Source organism: Alosa alosa, chromosome 2 (genome assembly GCF_017589495.1).
Source record: "Alosa alosa isolate M-15738 ecotype Scorff River chromosome 2, AALO_Geno_1.1, whole genome shotgun sequence".
Lineage (NCBI taxonomy): Eukaryota > Metazoa > Chordata > Actinopteri > Clupeiformes > Clupeidae > Alosa > Alosa alosa.
Window position 1 is genome coordinate 6,693,987 of NC_063190.1, and position 20,200 is coordinate 6,714,186.

General features: G+C 43.8%; 1 protein-coding gene across 2 annotated transcripts in view; it reads left to right on the plus strand.

The window, feature by feature from the left end:
- Window positions 1-20,200, plus strand: part of ubash3ba (ubiquitin associated and SH3 domain containing Ba) — a 31,770-nt gene that overhangs the window by 8,663 nt on the left and 2,907 nt on the right. The window contains exons 2-13 of one of the 2 annotated variants that reach the window (XM_048237487.1): window positions 10,078-10,131; window positions 10,827-11,013; window positions 14,482-14,722; window positions 15,048-15,217; window positions 15,687-15,895; window positions 16,169-16,313; window positions 16,593-16,719; window positions 16,856-16,978; window positions 17,611-17,703; window positions 18,045-18,189; window positions 19,326-19,432; window positions 20,031-20,140. In XM_048237487.1, the coding sequence (XP_048093444.1) occupies window positions 10,078-10,131; window positions 10,827-11,013; window positions 14,482-14,722; window positions 15,048-15,217; window positions 15,687-15,895; window positions 16,169-16,313; window positions 16,593-16,719; window positions 16,856-16,978; window positions 17,611-17,703; window positions 18,045-18,189; window positions 19,326-19,432; window positions 20,031-20,140 (1,711 nt within the window). The remainder of the gene's footprint in view (window positions 1-10,077; window positions 10,132-10,826; window positions 11,014-14,481; window positions 14,723-15,047; window positions 15,218-15,686; window positions 15,896-16,168; window positions 16,314-16,592; window positions 16,720-16,855; window positions 16,979-17,610; window positions 17,704-18,044; window positions 18,190-19,325; window positions 19,433-20,030; window positions 20,141-20,200) is intronic. The other variant, XM_048237488.1, reaches the window with a different exon arrangement.

Below are 20,200 nucleotides of genomic sequence, written 5' to 3' on the forward strand. Positions count from 1 at the left end.
TCCTTTCAGAGACCTCAGAATTTTGCCAGAATTTTACCTAATTCCCCCAGTTCTGTGCTGCAGAAAGGTGAAATGGCTCAATGCGTGAATCATTGTTTTTGATTGTGTTTATGATGATCTTATTAGTTACATCATAAGGGTCCAAAGAGCCAAGACTATGAGAGCCAAGAAGCTTGTGTGTACTCCAGCTGTTTTGGCTTGAATAGTTTTTTCTGGATGTTTCACTTGTGTCAAGAGCAAGCCCCTAACGTTTCCTGCCAAAGGCATTTTTAGACACTGTTTTTGACATTGTATAATTTTTTACGTTCATACATACCTACCAGACCTCATATTTGAATGCTTATTAGGTTTGTTGGATACAGTAAATGCTCAGTCTTAAACCAGCCAGAAGCCTAGAGAAACGAGAAAGTCAGTAATTGGGTCTTCAGTATGTCTATCACAATACATGTACAACAGTAATATCAAGGTCAAGGTGTCAAAACTTCAATGGTGCCATGTCATTTGTTAGACCAACAATAGTAAAATCATACATGATAACCTTTCCAAAAGAGCAGCTGTTTCATTCTCTTGCAGAAAACCTATTTTTTAAAGGTGAGACACTACAGGCAAATAGGGTAAAAAAAAAGAAATCACCATCACTTTTGAATTATTAGAATATTATTAGGTAGTTTGGTGTGTGTAAGTGTAAGTGCAACTGCAGTGGAAATTCCTGGCAATGAATATACAAAAATAAAAGACTGAGAAAAGGCTCTGTGAAGATGATGAAACCTAGACTACTGCTAATAGTAACTTATTCAGTTTATTGCCTGTGCCCTGAATTTCTGTTTCTTGGGAAGATGAGTTGACATCATGCCGATGTTGTATCAAAGTGTGTGTGCGAGTGTGTTAGTGACACATTGAGTGTGTTAGTGAGTATCTGATGCAGGTGTTTTGTGTATTATTATTGTTACAGGGTTCCCACGGGTCATGGAATTTCTGGAATATCATGGAATTTTGGAAAGTCTATTCCAGACATGGAAAGTCAGGGAATTTTAGAATTCTTGGGGCAAAGTCATGGAATATCAGGGAATTTTGTTGTAGCAGTTTAAAATGTACTTGCCAAAATACATTAATACAAATATTTCCACGCAAAACTGGTGTATATCTGGTTTTAGGGACCTACTAGTTAGCGCTTCGGACTTGTAACCAGAGGATTGCCTGTTCAAACCCCGACCAGTAGGAATGGCTGAAGTGCCCTTGAGCAAGGCACCTAACCCCTCACTGCTCCCCGAGCGCCGCTGTTGTAGCAGGCAGCTCACTGCGCTGGGATTAGTGTGTGCTTCACCTCACTGTGTGTTGAGTGTGTTTCACTAATTCACAGTTTGGGATAAATGCAGAGACCAAATTTCCCTCACGGGATCAAAAGAGTATATATATTTATACTTATACTTTTAACTTTACTGCTTTGCCCAACTTTGTTTATTCAATGGCCATTTATTCATCTCCTGCTCTAAAAAAGTAAAAGATACTTGAACGCTACGCGGCTGCTCTGAAATCATTGGTCAGTATATTGTGCCATTCAATATATAGTAAGTCATGGAAATTCATATTTTTTGTCAGGGAAAGTCAGGAACCCTGTTGTTATTATTATTATTATTTGTGTATTATTATTGTTATGTTACTGTCACTATAAGACACATACTCAGACAGTGTATTAGAGTCTGTCAACCCTTTTGATCCATACCAGAGAGGGTTAAAGCGGAGCTAGTAATCAAGGATCTTTGTCCATACCTTAGATCAAGGACAGGTATCAAAGTTTCATGACCTCACCACAGATGTGCCTCAGGGATCAGTGTAGGGCCCTGTTTCCTTTCTCTATTTATTCCTCTTTCTTGACTGAGATCATTTGCTCCCATTGATTTGCCTTTCACTGCTGTGATACTCAACGTTACCTGTCTTTCCCACCTGATGACATTTTAGATAGGATTTCTGCATGCCTTAAGGATATTTCAGTCTTGATGAAAGATCGGCATCTCCAGCTTAATCTCTCCAAAACTGAGCGTTTGGTGTTTCCTGCTAATACAGCTATTCCCCAACAGATTAACATTCAGCTTGGCTCATTGACTGACCCCAGCTGAATCAGCACATAACTAACTAACTAAATTTCTCTTAGCATATGGCCGCAATTGAAAAATGATGTCGGTTTATCCTTTACAACACTAAGATCAGACCTTATCTGACATAATATGCCACACAACTTCATGTGCAAGCCATGATTCTTTCCAAACGGAACTATTGCAATTCATTGTTAGCTGGCCTGCCTGCTTGTGTAGTGAAACAATTACAGTTGATTCGGAATGATGCAGCATGTCTGGTCTTTAATCAGCCAAACAGGAAGCAAGGAACTGAATTGTTTGAATGATAAAATGTAATCAAGTAATCCCCAACAATGTAACTATAATCTGATTAATTTTTTTTATTGTAATCTGGTCTGATTATAGTTACCTGATTACGTAATCCAGATTACATGTAATTTGTTACTGCCCAACCCTGCTCTCCATTGGCTTTCTATAGCAGCCAGAATCAAATTCAAATCCCTCGATCTGGCCTATAGGACACTTACTGCATTTGCTACCTGCTATTTGAATTCCATGATCCAGCTATATGTCCCCACTGCGGCTCTCTGATGAGCGTCTACTGTGGCGTCCAGCCATTAACACTAAGACGTCACATTCAAGACTCTTGTCCTCAGTAGTAGGAGTTGCTAAGTGTTCTGCATTCTTGCTATAGTATTGGGACTTTTAAGAGGGGTTTAAAGACTCTTCAGTTCACGTTACATTTAATGAATTAATTCTCTTACAGAGTTATGGTTTGTATCTTTATACTTTTGTTAATATAAAACCCATTATTTTCATTGTGGGTATTTGATATAGTTATTCATATTATTGTTATTGTTACTATTATGTTTATGTAGGCTTTAAAAAAACGTGTAAATTGTAACTATTGTAGTGTTCATATTCATATTTTGTCCAATATTTTGAACAAAAGTGTCTGCAAAATACCATCACCATAACCATAATGTATCCAGTAACCTTGATCAAAAACCAACTAGTTGCTTATTTTTTATTTTATGATTTACCAAGAATAAGTGGCCTATTGATTAAAAATAAAAAAAAATTTCAAAAAAGACCTAATAAATGTGCAAAGGTGCTTAATACAGACATTGACCACTATATTAGTGATGTACTAATAGTTAAAATGTGTTCCCTAAACTAAAGTGTTACTAAATAGGAATTGAATGATATTGAGCCAATTTAGCAATTTCTTTGTTGACGCCTCTTTCCAAATAAGCCAAATGCACACCAAAAGATGACATCCTGGTTACACTTTGTAATAACCTCACAACCCATCACTAACGATTACATGTTGGTAGTAAGCCATTGTCAATATTGATTACCGTATGTAATACTCAAGCAGCTCCTTACTTCACTATACCCTAACTTGTGTTTTTCGCACTGTTCCCTATTATTTCCCTTTTTTTTTAAGTCGCTTAGGTTAAAAAGCGCCAGCTAAATCACTAAATATAAATGTAGCATGCCTACTGCTGCCGTGAAGGTTATATTTTCAGTGTGGTTTGTCTGTGCACAGGATTACCAAAAAACTGTATAAATCATATTATTTAGAGGTATTTTTCATGCTTGCTATGCTAAAATGACTGGCCATGACCCTTTAAGAATGTGGTCCTATATTTAGTAGTTCCTGTTGTAGGGATGTACGTCTTGTGGCCTCTGTACTGAAGTCAGTAGCTTCAGCCTTGGAGTGGGGCCGAGGGAATGGTTGGAAGGAGGCACAGGGTTGGAAAAGTGATGTCACGGTCCAAGGCCTTTCTAAGTCCAGTGAGTCAGGCTTTCTGCTGTGCCAACGGAATGAGCAACTTCTTCTTGCTAATTGTCACTTTTTTTCTTCATGAGCCTTGGGTTATTGTTTAATGAGTCACAGGCACACACACACACACACACACACACACACACAGATTCATATCAGTTCGGCCTCACTCACACACACTAACTAACCCCCACTCACCCCCACCCTTTTGAAACGTTCCTCACACAATCCAAAGCCTCCTTTGCCTCTCAGGGAGACTTCATGCAGGTTGTAATGATGCTCACTACTGCAATATTAAGCATCTGGTTCTCTAAAAGGCCTTTCATGTGTCCTTGGGGCCGCTTTAAAGAGAACAGTTCATTTTAGCAGAGCTACTGTCTGTGCCATGCATATGACTCAGCATTCTATGTAAACAGTAGATACTTATAGTAGATACTTATATATATATATATATCAAACCCCAGACTGAATGTGAATCCTTGTTCCTGAAAACTGTTCTCTCATCCTCTCAATCCGTCACTCCTATGCTGTTGTACGGTCCAACTTGGTCTGTCACTCACTCACTCACTCACAACTTGCTTACTCTCTCTCCCACTCACACTAGTCACCTGGTTGCGCAGTCTCTCTTCCTCTTTTGCTCTCTGACTCACTTTGAATGCCTTAAAATACAGAATGTTTGACTCATTTTGGGGTCACTGACTGGGTTATCCTCTGTGGTGTTGAAGGTAGAGGAGGGCAGTTACTTGTACATTGTGCAAGCGGGTAGATGTTTTAGGTCGGCACATATGTGTGGTACTGCTTAGATGTTTGTGGTGGCGATTTGCATAGTGAAAGCATCATTTTAACATTTTCCCATCAATCACATGGTTTCCTGTGTAAATGCACCTTAAATCACACGATGAACCCGTCACCCGGTAGTCTCTTTTCTCTCTTCCCAGCCCACACACACATATACACACACACACACACACACACACACACACACACACACACACACACACACACACACACACACACACACATTCTACACACTGGTGTTACTCTTTACAGAATAATGATGTGGCTGTGAAAAGGAGTGGTGTGTGTGTGTGTGTGTGTGTGTGTGTGTTTGTGTGTGTGTGTGTGTGTGTGTGTGTGTGTGTGTGTGTTTGTTCACGCAAGCGCAGGGGGTAGGAGGCCATGTGTGAAAGAAACAAGTGTAACACTGGTGTATGCAGAAAAAAAAGCGTCCAGAAACAGTCTGACACTCAGTGAGAAGACCCTACGTGTTGCAATTAGCGCATGGTGGAGTCTGGAAGGTGGAAAGGTGCATGTGTGTGTGTGTGTGTGTGTGTGTGTGTGTGTGTGAAGGGTGTGGTGGTGGTGTGTGTGTCTGGGGGTGGTCACATGAACAATTTGAGCAAGCACACTCCCCATTGTTGGCGGATCTCCCTGTTCAGTATGTGGGCGAAAAGAGAGGGGGGAAGAGAAAATGGAGAGAAAGTGAGAGTGCACAAAAAGCTAACCCCCTCCCACCACCCCTGCAGACCCCTCCCACCACCCCTGCAGAGCTCACAAAGCTAACCCCCTCCCACCACCCCTGCAGACCCCTCCCACCACCCCTGCAGAGCTCACAAAGCTAACCCCCTCCCACCACCCCTGCAGAGCTCACAAAGCTAACCCCCTCCCACCACCCCTGCAGAGCTCACAAAGGCTACACTGTGTCGTGTCAAAACAAGCCTGCTCATTTGTGGAATAATTAATCCTTCTTCGAGGAAACAGGGTGACATGGATTGAACACATTGGCTACTGTTTGTCCGTGAGTGAGAGTTGTAAATGTGCTGTATGTGGCGTCTTACGCTAGCGTTATGGACTCTCGCAGCGCTGTGTGGTGGAGGGCTTGGTCAGTTTGTGGTTGAGAGGGTCCTCCACAGCTGCGGGTGGCCTGAACGGTGATGCACGCTGACTGACTGCTGTGTAAACAGGAAGTGTGTATTTCCCCAGAGTCTGGATGGAGAGGCGACGTAGGAGAGACGTGTCTTTTTCTGGCCGGGCAAGGACGCATATGCCTGTGCCTGTTTGTGTGTGTGTGTGTGTGTGTGTGCTCTTTACTCTTTACCGTTTAGTTCCTTTCTCATCAAATGTGTTTTAGGAGTTCCTTTCATTTTTTTTTACATTACATTACATTTCAATTGGCCTACCTACTTGTAAATGAACTTTTTTGTTCACCTCCCATAGTATTTCAAATGCATATTTGTGAGTGTACACAAGTCGTAGTTCTCTACGAAAACATGCAGACGCACACACACACACACACACACACACACACACACACACACACACACACACACATGCTCACATACACACAAATAGACATAAACAAACACACATGCAGGGGAACGCACCCGGGTCCTAGCTTTTTATCCCTCCTTACCCAAGGACAGGAAATGCAGTTTATAAATAAATCATTCAGTTCCTGCTTGGAAGCGAGGCAGCAGTGCAGGGAGGAGGGGAGGGAGGGGACCTGTAACACAATAACTCAGTACACTCACATACAATAAGGCCTTGGGTGGGGGTCTCTCTCTCTCTCTCTCTCTCTCTCTCTCTGTGTTTGTGTGTGTGTAACTGCTATAACTGTGTACTGTTGTGCTATGCACGATGAGTTAACAGTATGCTGTAATGCACTTGGCATTAGAATATTTACTGATTGTTTGTGTGAGAGAAAGAGCAAGGTATAGAGTGGGAGTGGGTGGGAGAGAGAGGGGGATAGAAAGAAAGAAAGAAAGAGAGAGTGAGCAAGAGAGAGAGAGTGTAAATAGTGATGCAGGCCTGCAGTAGCACATATGCCTGAGGTCTCCACAATAAGGAATGGAAGGAGAAACCGAAAGAGTTTCTGTTGAGCTCTCACATTCCTGTGAGGCTGGCGGAAAAAAAAAGTTTTCATCTTTTGGTCTTGGCTGGTAGCCTGCCGGAGCTATCTGCCTCACCCCTCATTAGGAGAGCTTTACGCACACACTGTCAGCTTTATTCTAAAAACAGCAGTAATCTCCAAACGCGGGCCAGTGACTGGCAACTTATTACACATATTTAGGCCCTTCGAACCGAACGGCAACTTTGGCAGTTGTGGTGTTGTACAACTGTGAGCAATTTATAGTTCTCACTTCCACCCCAACCCCCCGGTCACTTCTGTCACCACGTTGTGTGTTGTGGTGTTTGCGAGTGTGTGCACTCTCAAAGCATACGGACAGGCACATATTATATGACAGATTATTGAGCAAGCACATGCCACGTACAGCTGTCTGCTAGCGTTTGGCCAGTGTATGAATGTGGGTGGGTGGGTGAGCATGTGTCTAGGGCGCCTGCTTGCATATGTTGTTTTTTTTGGTTGTTTTTTTTTTTGTTCCACTCATGCGCATGGCGCCATATGGCACAGTATCTAGGGCTTTCCCATCCCAGCTTGCCGCCGTGGCAACAGGGCACTCTGGCCAGCCTGAGGGTGAGTGGGTGTGTCGGGTGACCCTTTCGGTAGGCCAGGATTTAAAAATAGGCCAGGGCACTATCAAGCGTGAACTGTGAAGTCCCCCATGCACAGATGAAAGAGCAAAACTGTGTCTTTGTTTGAGTGTGATGTGTGTGTGTGTGTGTGTGTGTGTGTGTGTGTTTGTGTGTGTGTGTTTGCGTGTGCATGTGATCCAAGAGGTTCTTAATGGCAATAGATAACAACACTCTATCTGAACATCACATATGTGTCCCACGCTTGGGTGCGAAAATGAAGCAATACATTTCGAAATAGAAATGGGAGCCTGGGGGAGCTGTAATAGCACTGCACAATACTGCACAATACTGCTTTCCTCTGAAAACCCTGAGACATGCTGCACTGCCATCTACACTGGAGCAGAGCTGCAGTGTGGGAGCAGAAAGTGGAATAGGGAGAACACATACGCTTGTCTTTCCCCTGCGCTGCAGTGGTCATTTCTGTTTGGGGAAGTGGACTAATCCAACCCACCCCCCACCCCACCCCACCCACCCGCGCCTCTCAGTTCAAGATGCCGTGAGATAGCAGGTCGCCTCAGCAGATCTGATGACGTGGCTGTGGCTGAGAGGAAGACCAGAGATGTCTCAGTGGTGTTCTCTAGTCCACTTTAACACATTGTAAGAATGACCACATAAAAAACAACAAACAACAACTTTAGGTCTTTCCTTCTCTCTCTCTCTCTCTCTCTCTCTCTCTCACCCTCTGTCTCACTCGTGCCCAGAAGAGCTAGTAAGAACAGGAATTGGTCCCCACGGATCCTATCTGTGTGTGCGATACGGAGAGCTTTTATAAAAAGACACTAATTAGATTGGGAGGTAATTTAATCAGCTCATTTTCAGTCCAAAAGAGAAGAAGGCCTGGAGACGTTGGCTGAATCATGAGGAGATGGCACCGTTTCTGCCGGCCCCCTTTATCAGATTCCGCACCATCATCCTGCATGGTTGCTGTCGTGTCCCACACATCGCGCCTCACACATAGACACGCCATAGAGTTCATATGATCCCTATGGCTTTACAGAACAAAAGAACCTAATGCATTACTCAGTCCACATCTTAGCAACATGTGTGAGAAAAAAATCTTTGTTATACTCTGTCTTCTCCGACACTGTGCTTTCTTTCATTTGATAGATGCATATACCCTGGTGCACATGCCATACAGGTCATATGAGCCCAAAACTCTATGCAAAAACAACACAACTTGTGTTGTTTTTAACACATCTCTGTGTCCAGATATCCAGCATGGATATGATGCTAACAGTTTGTGTTGTTGCATTTTTTATTTGTAACACAATATGTGTTAAAAAATAGCATAACTTGCGTTGAAAACAACACAACTGGCATTGTTTTTTTAAACACATCTCTGTGTCCAGATAGGGACATCACATTCGTTTTAAGAGTGTTGAAACAAAGAACCATATGATGCTCAGTCCACATCTTAGCAACGTGCGTGAGACAAAAACAGATCTCTGTAGTATTCTGTGCTCTCCGGCGCTCTGTGCCTCCTCTCATCTGCAGATGCACGTACCCTGGTGCGACCCAGTCTGGCGCTAATTAGAGGCTTGCAGAACCTAGGCTCCAAGCGTGGATGAAAGAGTGTCCGAGAGAAGATTACGTTAATGAGTGTATGTATGTTTTGCTGCTACAGGAGCGAAACTCTAACTGTGCTCTGTATTCAGACAAAATATACAGTAACTAGTCCAAAGCCTTGGCAGTGTGTGTGTGTGTGTGTGCGTGTGTGCGTGCGTGTGTGCATGTGCGTGCACAGCGAGTGATGGAGGCCCTAGTGTTCATCTGATCTGAGATTTTTGACCGTAGGTGGCCTTGCTGTGTTTGTGGTTATATGATGGTTAAACTTGCAGCCTACGTACTACACTAGGTTTGTGTATCAGATGTTTGGGAGGCCCAACGGAATCCCAGATCGTGAGGGCTGAAGTTTACTGAAATTACTGTAATTCCACCGATGCGCTAGTTATAGTGTTGCTATCCCCCTCCCCCACCGTGTGCTCTCAAAACTCAGGCATGTGTGTGTGTGTGTGTGTGTGTGTGTGTGAATCTGTTTTTGTGTGTGTTGTGTAGTTGGCTGACTTAATGTGTGTGGGCGGGTTGATTCGGTGTGTGGTAATTTTGCGAGACAGACATATGTAAAGTGTGTTTACTGCAAGGGTTTGTGCGTTTGTTACACGGCCTTGTTGTGGCAAACAAACTACACTCACAACGGATCCTGTTTCTGAAATAACAAGCCATATGGCAAATCGAATTTCCTGTCTATATGGTGTTACCATTTCTAAAGTTATTCTAGCAGAACAACAGTAGGAAAACGGCACACCACGTGTGCAAACTGAAAGGCATATACAAATAATTACTCCAAATTCAGATGGATGAGCTGGTAGTCTTACCATACTCCCTTACTGTACCAAATACCTCCTCTCTCTCCCCCGTGTGTGTGTGTGTGTGTGTGTGTGTGTGTGTGTGTGTGTGTGTATGTACATTATGTCATGGCCATGTACACAGTTAGCCGAACTCACTCCTGAATACTCTCATTGTAATAAACATCCCCTGGAAGAGAGACTATTGATTTTGTGACTCATGCAACCATGGAGCTGATCCCTACCTCTCTTTTTTGTTCTCTCTCTCTGTCTCTTTCTATCTCTCCATCTCTCCATCTGTTTCTCTCTCCTCCCACTCTCATTCATATTGTAGGCTGAAAGCATTGGTTTCAACTGGGGGCAGAAATGTACAAGCTGCCTGTGACTGGTGAGTTTACACGTGCTACACACACACACACACACACACACACACACACATTAACATTTTAGTACCATGATATATCTCTTTCATAATATTTCATATTGGGGCTCTCTGCATTACATTTCAGTCTCAGCACAGCTTGGCCTCTCACACGGCATTTAGTCACTAATGGGTCTTTAGTGCCCCCTACTGGCTTCTGCCTGATACTAAATGTGCTACCTCAGCTCCTATAGACCTCTAGTCCCCAGTTATTGCAGTGACACAATTAAGCAAATAGAGCAAAAGCTACTTGATTGTATTGATAACTTAAACACCCTTGCGTTTCCCACATGTGATCATCTCTGCCTTTACGTGACCTCCTCCCCCGCCACCCCTTAATTCCTCCTGAGCTAGTCGAACTATCTCACCTCTGATTAGATGCACCCCTTAATTCCTCCTGAGCTAGTCGAACTATCTCACTTCTGATTAGATGCACCCCTTAATTCCTCCTGAGCTAGTCGAACTATCTCACCTCTGATTAGATGCACTAGAAGCAGGACTCATAGCTATTCAATCACTTTACTATCTACTATTATAAATACACAAATTAACGTGTACCTAATGTTATATTATTCACACTACACTATATCTCATTGTCTTTGTATCTGCCTTCTGCTCAATGACAAAGTTGAATGTGATCTAATGTCCTCTTATGTGTCCAGGCTCTTTTCTCATGTGGACGACCCCTTCCTGGACGACCCTCTGCCCAGGGAGTACGTGCTGTACCTGCGGCCCAGCGGGCCCCTGCTCCACCAGCTCGCCCACTTCTGGCAGCAGAGCCGCGTCACGTGCGGCAAGAACAAGGCCCACAACATCTTCCCTCACATCACGCTCTGCCAGTTCTTCATGGTGAGGCAGGGGCCCTCTGTGTCACAGTCTGTCTAGTGTAGAGCCACAGTCTGTCTGTCTGTTTGTCTCTCAGTTCAATTCAGTGTGCTTTATTGGCACGACTGTGCAATAGAGCTGGTAAGTCCAGCCCTTTCCGCTATCCCCGCTGGACCTCTAGATTGAAAAATCGTTTTAATGCAAGTGAATGTGAGAAAATAATGATTTTCTGGTCCCGTTTGAATTTTGCCATGAATGTGAACATATGTTGTCTGTGAATTTTTAATATAATTTTTCATGTTACGAGTTTGACAGTATATTATATGATTCTTCGGCTATCAGTTGTGGAAAAGACATAACGAGAAAGACTACATGTCACCTGTGACGTGAGCTAGCTCTAATCGCTAACATTAACTGAAATGCTAGTTTTTGTAACGGCAGGAATAAACACACATGGTAACAAAAATATTCGAAACATGTCTAGCTTCACTCAATACATTAACACTATGATACAGTGTGATTGTAAAGTTGTATGGTTCACTGTGTTCAAAGTCGATCTTAATAACCCTCTACATCTCGACCAACTGATGGTTGTTATGGGAAACTAGTTAGCTGTCGTCTAGCGGAAAGTTGTAGTCCACAAAGTGCTCTCACACAAAGTTTAACCGTATCAAACTTCTACCCGCTCAATTGTAGCAATCTTTACACGAAAATTTATATTAAAAATTCACAGACAACATATGTTCACATTCATGGCAAAATTCAAACGGGACCATAATTATTTTCTCACATTCACTTGCATTAACGATTTTTCAATCTAGAGGTCCAGCGGGGATAGCGGAAAGGGCGGGACTTACCAGCTCCATGTACAATATTTTCAAAGACCTCTCTTTCTCTCTCCCTCTCTCTATCTCTCTCTCTCTCTGTCTCTTTCACTCTCTCTATCTCTCTTTCACTCTCTCTATCTATTTCTTTCTCTCTCTCACTCTTTTTCTGTCTTCCTGTAAATCTATCTTATCTATGTATATCCATATCAACTGCTTGTACGGGCCATACCAAGAAGTGCCCCTGGGTGCTAGGAATAAACAGAGCACAGTTCAGAGTACTTCCTGTGAGTCAGCCTGAGGGAGGCGTAGGACGATGAGCGTGTGTGTGTTTTTTTCCCCATCATGTGTTTACCATTTTAAAAAAAAATTTTAGTAGGAGTGATAAGTAATCAGCATTTCATTTCATATTAGGTGACTGCTCATGTTGTTCCATTGGTGACATTTGCTTGCACATTGGGCTGTTCTCTTGCTGAGCAGATTTTGGGGACAGTGCTGTTGATATTTCTTTCTAGAGCCTCTGGTCTCATTGCGCTGTTCTGTTTTGTCTGACACAACAACACAGTTGTTCTTGAGCCTGTCTTAAGTCTATCAGTTCATTTGGACCCTCTCCTCTAGCATCCCAGCACTTGGTTTGGTTTCTCACTCAGTGTCCGCTGCTCAGTATTCACTGCAGAATGGTAGGGCCCTAATTTAAATGATGGGCAAACTGCAATGTTTAATGTGTAACTACACCTAATTTGATAACTAGGCAAAATCTATGTACTGATTTAATTCTGTGAGCAAACATTGGTTGGTCAGCTCAACGCTCTCACATGCCACTTAATAGCTTCATGCAGGAGACACTTGGCCCATTCACTGACTGCATTTTCCCCGTAATTTAAATTGGGGCCCTTAGTAAGTGTCCTTTGGAGTATCTACTTTGGAGAATCTACTTTGCAGTATGTATACATACTGTAGTACTTTAGAGAACACTCCTGTCTGTTCAGTTGTAGACAGTTGATATTGATTTGTAAAGGTAAGCGAGTTTATAGAGAGGGCAAATCCGCACACCCTCTGCTGAAGGGACATATATACTGTATATAGGCATATACTGTATGTATAGGCATATATATATACATAACAGTGTTTCCCACAGAATTGAATTCCATTTGTGGTGGTTGGTTTGCAGAATTAACTTCAATACAACAGTTTTCAACAAATTAGCGCAGCATGGATATGATGCTAACCAGATTTAAGCACAATTTAGTACAACCTGGAAAATCATTGTGTGGTGGTCAGTGTTGATATTGTGCTGGGCCGCCACAAATAGGTCAATGTATGGGAAACACTGATAACACACACACACACACACACACACACACGCACAGTAATTGCAAAATTTGTTGGTACCAAACACTCACTCTCTGAAATGATGTGAAACTCACAAAAGTAAATGGCATTCGTCATTGTTTATTTATGGTGCAAATCAGATTGCGCTTTTGTCTCCTCATTCAGATCATTCATTTTAGGTAATCAAACAAATGAAATGGCGTGGACAAATATTGGGGCACCTTTAGCTAATGCTGTGTTGGACAACATTACAGGCAATCACTGGCAACAAATACTTTCTGTAGCTCTGAATAAGTGAATGAATACTTCTGAGGACTTCTGCATTGTAGACGGGTAGTTTTGACCACTTTTCCTGAGCAAACTGCTCCATCTGTCACAGTTTTGAAATGTGCCTTGTGACTAAGTTTCAGCTCTTTCTGGAGTTCAATGAGATTCCGGTCTGAACTCATAGAGGGCCACCTCAGAATAGTCCACTGTTTTTTTCTTTAGTCATTCTTGTGTTTTTAGCTGTGTAAACAAGACCTGCGATTGAGACTGAGCTTTCTGACACTGGACTGTATGTTGCACCCAGGATGCCTTCCAGTCCTCTATTTTCCATAATAAGTACACCATCATTTTATCCTCAGTGCACATACAGTCTCCCTGAAAAGCTCCAGTTTTGTCTCGGTCCAAAGTCTATTTCTCCTTAGGGGGCTGTGATTGGGCCAGTGTGTTGGCCACAGTCCCATGCATCTTAAAGTTGTTTATAATATGTGCTAGTCACAGGAACACCGGAGATGTTCTGATAGGCAAGCATGTTGAATTTGAAGACTATCATCTTGTTTCTGATATCCTTAGGCAACTCTTTCCTTTGATTGACCTAGTCCATGTTCATTTTGGGGCACACAATGATCTCAATCTGCAGAGTGACTAATTTGATCCATTTCTATAGTCGGAATGACTGTAGACATAATCCAATACATCAGTGACATGAATTCAGGTTAAACAATTACGTTTAAAACATCACTATAATCCAATAATTTATCTTTTTTATGGGTTACAAATCATTTTAGGATATCTTTGTAAAGTAAACAACAAAATTTGATGATTTAATGATCTTTTTTCAAACGTTCTTTGCTTAAGTCTATTACATACCAAATTCATACAGCTATACATGAGACATTTACTTTGAATTTCAAGCACTTTTAAGGAAGAACTATTTTTTTTAATGATCTGCATGGATACCAATACAACAGACACAGCTCTGCTTTAGTCTCTTCAGCAGAGGGTGTGGTTGCCAGGGGAACCCCACCTGACTGCCCACCCTCTGACTTGACCACACGGTGTCTGCCCACAGTGTGCGGACGCCAAGGTGGAGGCGCTGTGCGAGGCGCTGCAGACCACGGTGGGCCAGTGGAAGGGCCGCTTCCCCAACCCACTGCCCCTGGAGCTCTACACCTCCTCCAACTTCATCGGCCTCTTCGTGGACGAGCAGGTGGCCGAGGTGCTTAAGACCTTTGCCTTGGACTTTGCCAACGAGGCGGCGGCAAAAGCAGGTGGGCAGCAGGAACTGCATGTGGGAGATACAGACTTCAATGGTGATAGTTTCTCATTTTATCGCTTTGCATTTTCATGGCAGTGACTGTATGTGGTCAACATGCATGCCTAACAAGTTATGGGATCTCTATCTAATCCGTCAATTGACAAATATTTTCTGTAACTCTGTGAAGGAGCGGTTGCTTGGCTACTTGTTTATTTGAAGGTTGAAACCACAGCCTGCATTTGCGTAGGGCTTTGAGTAGTAACAAAGGCTCATTAATGCATTTATTTTCATCTACAGTGTAGCACCACAGCATGGCTCCATTGTATGGATGTGTTTAAGAGGCACTCCCCTCACATCTCTCTGGTTTATCCCCTCTCCAGACGCCCACGTGGAGCCACATAAGAAGCAGCTTCATGTTACTCTTGCATACCACTTCCAGACCAATCACTTGTCTTCGTTAGAAAAGTTGGCCAAGGGCATCGACGTAACGCAGGGCTGCGATTGGCTAGCCGTGCTCTTCTCCAGGGACATCCGGTTTGCCAATCATGAGGTGGGGCACTGTAGTGGAGGCAGGGCATTTTAACATGTGACTGTGTGCTTTCGTAGCAGTTGTTGTTGAATGACCAGCTCATAGTAATGCAACAGATATGGGGCCCCTAATTTCAATAAGCCAAAGTGCAAAGTCTAAAGTCTATTTAAATCAATTTTGGTAAATTGCAAATGTAATATTGTGAGCAAGGTCCCAGGCGCAAATATTGATTTGTCAGCCCAATGCTCCCGCACACCACAGGAGAGCTTTAGTTCATGCACAAAGGACACTTTGCTCGTTGCCTGACTTTGCCCTTTGGCCATCTTTTAAATAAGGGCCCCATACTGTGAACAGCAGAAACAAACATCACATACCTGTTCATCCCACGTGCTCTAACAAACTGATAGAATAGGAAGCACATGTGGTCAAAGCGTGGGCATCTCCTCCATGTCCTCCTCACGGGCTCTTGTCGGTTCCCCTTCTGTCCCAGACTCTGCGGGTGATGTACCCGTACGCGCCGCAGAATGAGGACGAGCTGGAGCTGGTGCCGGGGGACTTCATCTTCATGTCGCCCGTGGAGCAGGGCAGTGCAAGCGAGGGCTGGGTCTATGGGACTTCGCTGGGCACGGGGCTGTCTGGCCTGTTGCCTGAAAACTATGTCAGTCGGGCAGATGAGTGTGACACCTGGATCTTCCATGGGTGCGTAAAAAAAAAAAAAAAAAAAACTTGTACACGCCACGGCATTATAAAATGTGAAGAGGTTGAGTGTCAATATTGTAAATGGTAAACTTTGTTATTACAGAGGATAGTCAAGGCTCAGTTATTAAGTTGGGATGAAATGTGATAAATATATATTTCATGATAGAAGATGGGGGAGCGATTTGCAACCAGTGAACAAAGCTTTACATGTCAATAAATCTCTCCAACACATGGTTGACTGAGATGTTGATCTGTGCTACACTTTTCTCCCAGGTCCCATTCTTTCCTCAACAGTACCTCCCCCACCAGCATGGGGGGTGCTTTAGGCGGTCTGCTTCTAGATGGTCAGCTGGACGGCCGCCTTCTGGACGACCCGAGTCCTATAGACCCCACTGGTCTGTTTTGTCAACCTATGCAGGTAAGGCAGGTGTGCAGTTTTCAGCCTGATGCCCTTTAACATTAGATGGTGGGGCATGAGGTTTACCAATCAGTATGTTTACTTTTGAAACCATGTGAATGTTCATATGGATTTTATAACATTTCATAATGTAAGTATAAACGCTTTAAGTCAGCACTGTGCCTAGTGCTGTATCTTGGCCATGCAGATCAAATGAAGGTTATTGGATTGGGTGTTGCGGAAATGCGTTTAAAAGTGTTTGTACGTGACAAATTGAACATCTGTCCCTTGCCATTCCAGATGCTTCGGCCAATCAGCAACAGCCAGTCTCGGCTGCCCAAGAGGACCCTGTTTGTGTGTCGCCACGGCGAGAGAATGGACGTGGTGTTTGGGAAACACTGGATCTCCCAGTGCTTTGATGCCAAAGGTAGGGAGGCAAAAAAAGAGCTGAGACGTGGTCATTAAAGTCCCAGACATACTGATTCCAGACCTGTCTGGAGTCTCTTTGATAATACCCACTTTGGCTTGGCTTGTCCACCCATGTCCCATGTCTTCCCACCCAGGTCGATATGTACGGTCCAATCTTAACATGCCGGCTAGTCTTCCAGCGAGAACTGGTGGCTACAGGGACTACGATAAGGACTGCTCTATCACTGTGTTTGGGTCGACACAGGCTCGCCTCATAGGTAAGCACTCTCCCCTGCCTCCCACAGACACAGACGATAAAGTATGGGCTTTAGCCTTATCACCCGGGGATGTCCGTTTACATTTCCTGGACCCAGACAGTAAGTGTTTGGAGAGTGGAGTGCATAGGAAATCAAGGGACAAGGCACCAGGCTGCATTATAGGCAAACACAGCCAATGTGCAGTCTAGTTTTGTATCATCAACTACTCCCACCACTCCCATCAACTACTCCCACCACTTTTAGGATGTCTGGCTTCTCTGGAAGCTTTCCATTAGCAAAAGAGCAGCCCTGCACTATACTAGAACTGCTTAGTTCATTTGGATGATTTGATTGGATACTGTACTTACAAATAGACTTAGACTCAGACAATGTAAAACACTGTATCGGCGCAAAGAAGGATTTGAAGCTGTGTTAAGATAAAGGTAGATGTCACTCTTGTACTATGCAATAATTCCATAACAAGATAACCTAGCTAGGCTAACATATGTGGACATGTGGATCCATAAGCCTGTCATGTGTGTGTGTGTGTGTGTGTGTGTGTGTCTGTGTGTGTGTGTTTGTGTTGCGTGTGCCTCTTTGCCACAGTGCCTTGATGTGTGTATCTGAATGCTGCTGTATCTTTGTGTCTGCAGGTGAGGCTCTGCTGGAGAGTCAGACAGGCATAGACTTTGTGTACTGCTCCCCCTCACTGCGTTGTGTGCAAACAGCCCATCACATCCTGCGAGGTACAGTACTGCAGGAATACAGTTCTGCACCCTTACATACATGAGCAAACAGATACTCAACAGAAGTTTATCATATCTAAATACACAAGACGCCATCAAACACCCTAAAGTGTTCTGATACGTACTGTTGTGCCCTTTGAGATATATGTAAATTGAGGAGCAGATACAACCAGTAATGCTAATTCCTATATGATATAATTCTAGGAATTCACTATTTCAGTGCATCGCAGTGTTTTTATATGGCAAGACAAAAATGCTCATTCTTTTTTAAATTGTCCTTGTGTGTGTGTGTGTGTGTGTGTGTGTGTGTGCGTGTGTGTGTGTGTGTGTGCGTGCTGCAGGTCTCCAGCAGGATGGGAAGACTAAGATTCGTGTGGAGCCGGGGCTGTTTGAGTGGACTAAGTGGGTCTCGGGTACCTCCCTGCCTTCCTGGATACCCCCTGCTGACCTGGCAGCTGCCAGCCTGTGTGTGGATACAACGTATAGGTGAGCTCACCTGTCCCACCCACACACATGCTGTGCACATATAGTATGTGTATACACACACATACACACACACTCACACACACACACACTCAGTCATCCAGTCACACATACACACACACACACACACAAACACACTCAGGGCCAGATGTACTAACGCTTTTGCGCCCACTTCAGGCGTATTTGTTTCGCAACGTGCGTGTAAAATCATTGCAAGATATGTACAAACAGGCCGCAATGATGTAAAAGCGCTAACCGCCTGTCGCGGGAGCTGAAAATGGCAAATTGCGTTTTTCCGTGTCATGCATATGCATTCATGGGAGGATCCAGGGGAAAGTGGGAGTTTAGCGTAAAGAGATGGGAGGGGAAACGTAAATAGCGCCTAGTTATGTATTCCGCGGTATGTACAAAGACTGCTCCTGAAAGCACACGACTATTCTGCGCCTAAATACTTCCGCCTTGTAAAAGCAGGTGTTAATCCAAATTGCAGTTCAATGCGTCAATGCGTCAGTTTTAATATCAAAAGCAACCTTAACTTTCATTGCCCCTTTGAATGTCTTACTTTCACTTTCACGTAATTCACTTAAACTTTCCTACTTGCTAGATTTGACCAATCTTTCATAGCCTACGTGCACAAGTAGTTTGAGTAGAACTACTGATCTTCATTATTTCCCTGATTGTTGACATCATATCATGTATGGTATTATTTCCTGATCGCTAAACGTTGGATTCTTTTTAATGTTTTCATCAGTTAACTTCATTGAACTGAGCTTGTATGTAGGTTATTCCGTTCAGTTGTGGACCTTCTTAAATTGCGCTAGGGGGGCGGAGAAAGGCAGAGAAAGGCGCAGATTGCACTATGAATTGAAAGTTTGATAAATATGACGTACACTTGGGTATGACTGCGTTCGCAATCTGCGGTTTGTCCATGGTGCTGATAACGCTACGTTCGCAAATGTACGTACATCTGGTCCTCAGTCACTAAGTCACACACACACACACACAAAAACACTCAGTGACTAAGTCACACAGACACACACACACACACACACACACACACACACACACACACACACACACACACACACACACACACACACACACATTAGTGAAATGACCACACTATTGTTTTTCTCCAGACCTCATATACCCATTAGCAAACTTGGTGTGTCCGAGTCCTACGACACGTACATCAGCCGGAGCTTCCAGGTGACTCGGGAGATCCTCAGCGATTGCAAAAACCTCGGTGAGTGAGTGAGTTGACGGCCTGACGACTTCACCTGGAGCAGGGCAACCTCTCTTTATAGAGCTCCCTCCCCTATGAGACCAGGTGTGGGGTCAAAACACAGCTGTGCATATACTGTGGTCAGTTGTCTCTGTGAAAGGACTCAGTCATGATTCTGAAATGTCTTATTTGGTATAACTCATGTTGCTTTGAAAGACAAAGCTGACCGTAGACCAAACTTCCACTATAGATCAGAACATCAGCTTATGCATGTGAACCAGTCAGTCAGTCTTCTTAACAGAAAACAGACCTAATGGTGACTCACAAGTTCCATCAAAAGCGAGACATATGGTACACATGTGTCATTCCATGGTCATAGCAGAAAAAAGAGAGAATGTTACACTGAGACTGCGGAGAAGGAGGAGCGCTCTGCGAAAGAGGGAGCAGCATGGTAATCAGGTGGGACCCTCAGCTTTTGGCGATCCCTCTGACGAATGATTGACCCTGCAGGGACACCGTAGCAAGGTCTGCCTGGGGGTGTAGCGAGCGCCCACACGGTGCTCGATCCCATCTGCTGGTCTGTGATTATGCTACAATAAGCTCTGTATCCCCTGCACAGGAAACACAGTGCTGATAGTGGCCCACGCTTCCTCCCTGGAGGCCTGCACGCGGCAGATGCAGGGCCTCAGCCCCCAGAATTCCAAGGACTTTGTGCAAGTGGTCCGAAAGGTCAGCCGTCTGTTTTTCTTTACTCTCCCCACTCTCTCTCTCTCTCTCTCTCTCTCTCTC